This window comes from Mizuhopecten yessoensis, unplaced genomic scaffold (genome assembly GCF_002113885.1).
Source record: "Mizuhopecten yessoensis strain PY_sf001 unplaced genomic scaffold, ASM211388v2 scaffold10951, whole genome shotgun sequence".
NCBI classification, from domain to species: domain Eukaryota; kingdom Metazoa; phylum Mollusca; class Bivalvia; order Pectinida; family Pectinidae; genus Mizuhopecten; species Mizuhopecten yessoensis.
Genome location: NW_018408803.1, coordinates 255,509 through 260,542, shown reverse-complemented (window position 1 = coordinate 260,542; position 5,034 = coordinate 255,509). Strand labels below are relative to the sequence as shown.

Sequence of the window (5,034 nt, the reverse complement as noted above, 5' to 3'; positions counted from 1 at the left end):
CATATGAGATTTTCGTTACGATTGTTTATTGTAACTTTCTAGAGGCTTTGTTAAAAGTGAAATAAATTTGTAGATTCATTTCATAACAGCTCTATGAATCTCGTATGGAATAGAAACTTGTGTAATTTACTCTATATATACCCAATAGAGTTCTTATAACAATTATTTACAGTGTAGTAAAAGCTATATTTTTAATGTTGTTGTATATATGATAAAGTAACAGTTCAGTAACTTTTTCTTTTGACTCTGAAAATATTTAACATAATCATAGTCATTAATTGCCTACATAACAGTGATCTTTACTTCCGTAAGTGATGGTCCCTTTATGCCAAGACATGATTGAAAATAGCTGCAATATGACCCTGGTGAATTCTTATAGAACATTTCATTAGTTATAAGTACACAGCTATGACTTGTCCAGAAGGTTGCTCGTTTTGTTGTCGCTTCTTTCCTTAAACAATCTACTTAGCAGTTTTTTTCAATCTTTGTACCTGTATTTACTGTTTTTTAATACATGAACGTTTTTGATTTTGATGATTATTTTTTCAGTTTTGTTCACTTGAAAAGTAAGCATCTCCAACACGAAGCAATATACAACCGAAATAGTCTGCCTTGTAAATATTACATGATCATTTGACGTTAGTTACTGGTGCTGGTATACATGAAATGGTATTATTACAACGTTACGCAGAATTGATATTGTTATCTCGACATTTGAGTTCAAAGACCTATTATGTAGCACAACCATAACTACTACACCATTCCACCTGTATTATCTTATTTACTTATAATAAATATAAAACTTTTTCTTGAAACAATGTTCATGGTTTGACACTTCTATTTTTGTTTCATTATCCTATTGGAAAATTGTAATGTAGAATGAAATGTTCATTTGCCTTTTACAAGAATATTGTTGAAATTATATGTTACACAACATTTTCATAAGTTTATTATTGTTAGTTAAATTATGAAAAAAATAGTGGTTTTTCCCCCAATTAATGGTGCTTTTCAATGAAACAATAGATGAAAATGATTGTATTACCTGTAGATTAGAAATTAATGGTTTAATAGTTTACCATAAAAATGTTTCAAAGTTTAATGGGCATATGGTTTCACGTAAATAATGTAAGTTTAATACGTATAATTATAGTCACAAATACATTTTCACTCACTATATTTCTATTATACAGTAAAACCTGTCTTAGCCGACTCCTGAGTATTCTGATATCCTTTCATATCTGTCATTCTGAGGTCAATTCACTTTTTTTTTTAATAAAATTTGTTCGTTTTTCACAGGGTCACGGATTGGACAGGTTTCACTATATACTTTATGATACTTGTATAATGTGATATGACAAAGATTGATCACCCTGATTTTCATATTTACAAAAATCAGTCACTGGTTGAGTCTCATATTTACACCGTTTTCCTCTACCCATGAAGTCTCAACAAATACAAACTGATTTGGTTTTTTTATCTGCTATATTCAAGATATAGAAACTTGCATAACATATTAAAACTTATTAAAACAAATGCTGTGTTTTGTCATGATAACCCTGTGGACACCGTTTATCAAAGACTTAGTTTACCTACAAAACTCAACATGCTTTTAGCATTAGGACCACTTTTATAATGTCTGGGTTTCTGATTGGTAATTTTTCTCATGGTAATTTGTAATCAGTGTTTTGATTGGTCAAATCAGCAGAAGTGACAAGTAACAAACCCTAACATTATACAAGTAACAAACCCTAACATTATACAAGTAGCCCAAATGTGCAATGCCTGGTTAGCTTAATGAAACGCAGACCCAGCCAAAGAAAATCCGTCTGAGACATCAACCCATTTTGATATTTTTTACTCTTTTTACAGAATGAATAATTTTCAATATTTCACTGGTAAAAATGTAATAAACGATGTTATTATAATAGTATTAGTTTAAAAAAATATATAGATAAACTCGTCCTTTGTTATTTTCATATGTTAAAGGTAGTTATCCTTGAAATTAAATATTAAACCTTTTCATGTAAAAATACACACTAAAAGAATCTATATGTTTTTTAAGACGTCAACAACTTAGACAAATAGCTGTATCGAATTAACCTAACAATGTACTATAAACGTGCTGGCGGTCACTCATCCAGACACTGACCACGCTCGACGCTGGTGAACTAGTCAACGAGTACCAGAAATATTCCACATCGCATCGCTGGAAAAGCTAGCCTGCCAGTATGTCACAGACTGGGTCTAAGGAATATTCAGCTGGTTCTCACTATTGAGTAATGCGCCTTTACTAACCACCTGAAACTTGCCTTTGCACAGAGTCATGACGCTCCCACCAAATGTAACTTGCGCGTGGTCACCCATCCATATACTAACCACGCTCGAAGTAAGAAACTCTAAGCTGAACTAGAGCGCGTTACAGGGTTAAATCTCATCACTGGAAAAGCTAACTTGTTGGTAAGACAGGAGTTCCTCGTCATACTCCTTTTGCAGCACTACACCATTGTTTTTCGTTTTCAACCACTCCGATATATAAGTTTAAAGCTCCATCACATGTACTGTACCATCAACACAGCCGACCCAAACATGTCCACACCTGTCTACACATACAGCCATTGGTTGAATTACTCTGTGTTTCTTTTCTAGGAGACACTTGGCCTTTGCCTCATTTCCTGAGAGAACGTATACCTGGTCGGTGTCGAAGTCTGGCACAAACACCCTGTCATATCTATCACGCGCTATACTACACTGTAGCGTCTGTTCTATCTTCTGACCATTGTCTAGTTCCCCACTCCACGTACGTATGATCTGATCTGATTTATTTACGGTCATTAGTTCGTTACAGTAACCACCATCACCAGTGGCAACAGCGAAATTTCCTGCTGTCAAACATACGATTCTGATCCCAATCTGCCCACAAGAGATTTTTCTGATCATGTTCCCCGACTTGTTCAGTGCCAGTATTTTTGAAGTACGAGTGGTTACAAACACCTTGTCACAGTCATTAACACTGATACAACAGGCTTTAAATGGACTGATGTCAGCGAAAGTCATAATTTGTCTGTCGTTGGACAGTATGTATATCAGTGATGAATCCCGACACGTGATCAATAGTTCTGTTGTATTGATCAAAGCCAGGGACAGCGGTTTAAAATCAAGCTGAAGGGAATCCGTAACCTTTCCCTTTTTGTCGGTTTTGACCAATTCCTTAGATCCTAACACTGACATCCATGCATGATTGTCGTCAGTAGGACATATTGAGATTACAGAGCTCTGCTGAGGGGCTTGGAACGAAGACATTTTTTTGACATGTTGACTGTCGATGTCCTTTTTCTTGTACCCGGCGGAAACATATCCAACCATTTTTTCCAACTTCTTTGTATTAAGTTGACCACTTACAAAGGTTGGTGGACGTGAATGTATATTCTGGCAAGTAACGTCATAAAGCGGTATAGTATTTCTCAGTTTCCCCGTCAGCTCAAACAAGGTTGTACTGGACATTTGTTCTGTCCGCTGCTCCACATCTCTGATCAGCTGCTTTATCTCTTTGACGTTCTTCTGATAAGGTTGGCAATCCCGTTTGTAGGATTCGTCTTCTTCAGCAATCAGGGACGATAACTCGGCTAGAACGGAGTTAACGATAGAATCAACTTCTGCTTTCAATTTTGCTCCTTGGGCTTGAACAACTTTTCGGATGACATCAACGCTGTCTTTGAATGCTTTGTTGGCTTCGTGACGCTTTGCTAGATTATCATCAAAGTGGTCGAGCTTGGACTTTAACGTTTCTAATTGACCTCGCATGTACTGTTTCTGTGAGTCTATTTCTTCTTCAATATGTTTAAATGTGTGGCGTTTATGTTTCTGGGCAAAACACATCGAGCACATGAGAACGTGACACTCTGTGCATAACAGATCACGTAATTTACCGGGATGTGTCATACATACCTTTGGGAGTATTACTAGTACTTCGTTCTGTTTTTCCGCCTGCCGTATTGGTACGACGTCATCATTTCGTGTTTTCTTCCCGCGTTTATGCCCATCCTTACATTTGTCACATAAAGCCTCCTGGCAGTCATTACAGTACCAGTTAACGTCCTGTATGCTTTCACACAACGCACACGTATCGGGAACATGTACCTGGGCACGGCGAACGGCTAGTTTACTTGCCATCCTTTTAAGTGTATTTAAAGATACTTCCTGAAGGAATAATAAAAAATATCTGACTTTTAGCCACAGAGTTACGTTTCAAATGAAACAATCTGGTAAGGGTGACTGTAGTCACGTGGTTGGTGATAGTAGCGGTTAATGTATACATAATTCAAATCATTATCTAAATGCTTGAACTTTGAATGATATGCTGAGATTAGATTTCCTTGGTTTTTGACACATGCGTTAGGTAACGCAGGTGTCATTTGCTTAACGTGGAATTACACAGTAGATACTTACGCCACCTATGACTTTATATAGTCTTTCGGTCCTTATATGGTAGCTGACATATCCTTATATGGATGTCATTCATTCACATTTCATTCATATGCAAATGTTTTTGGCAGCGACCCCTACCATTTTCATTCATTCCGTAGTGACGCCATTTTGTGGTTCGCAGAGATAGGCAGAGAAAGAATTCACTTCGATACTTTCTTAACTAGCCATATGTATGTGAAAAATACAACAATGCATGTATTTTGTGAGTATACAATTAATACAAAATAATCTGATTAATTTTCTAACGATGCTCTGCTTGCTCTGACCTACTTTCTGTACCTAAATACTGTACACAGTTCCTGTCACAATGTTTGGGTCACTAACGTTTTGCTTTATATCACAAAAATACCACTGCAAATAAGCCTGAAATTATACCACTGACCACTTGAATATGACTATTCTTTCCGGCAGAATTAAGAAACTATCTCCAAAGTGTTCTGTCCATTTCAGTATAGTCACAGAAAAAATCGACAGGACCAATACATTAACACAAGAGAACTGTAAAGCTAACCATACTTTGATAACTTTAGCTACTCGTCAAACGGCAAG

At 36.3% G+C, this 5,034-nt stretch overlaps 1 protein-coding gene across 1 annotated transcript; it reads right to left on the bottom strand.

The window, feature by feature from the left end:
• Positions 1-2,002: 2,002 nt before the first annotated feature.
• On the bottom strand, positions 2,003-4,224 carry LOC110464018. The gene has a single exon (XM_021519027.1). The coding sequence runs from the start codon at positions 4,168-4,170 to the stop codon at positions 2,539-2,541; it is 1,632 nt and encodes a 543-aa protein (XP_021374702.1). The 5' UTR covers positions 4,171-4,224; the 3' UTR covers positions 2,003-2,538.
• Between the last annotated feature and the right edge of the window lie 810 nt (positions 4,225-5,034).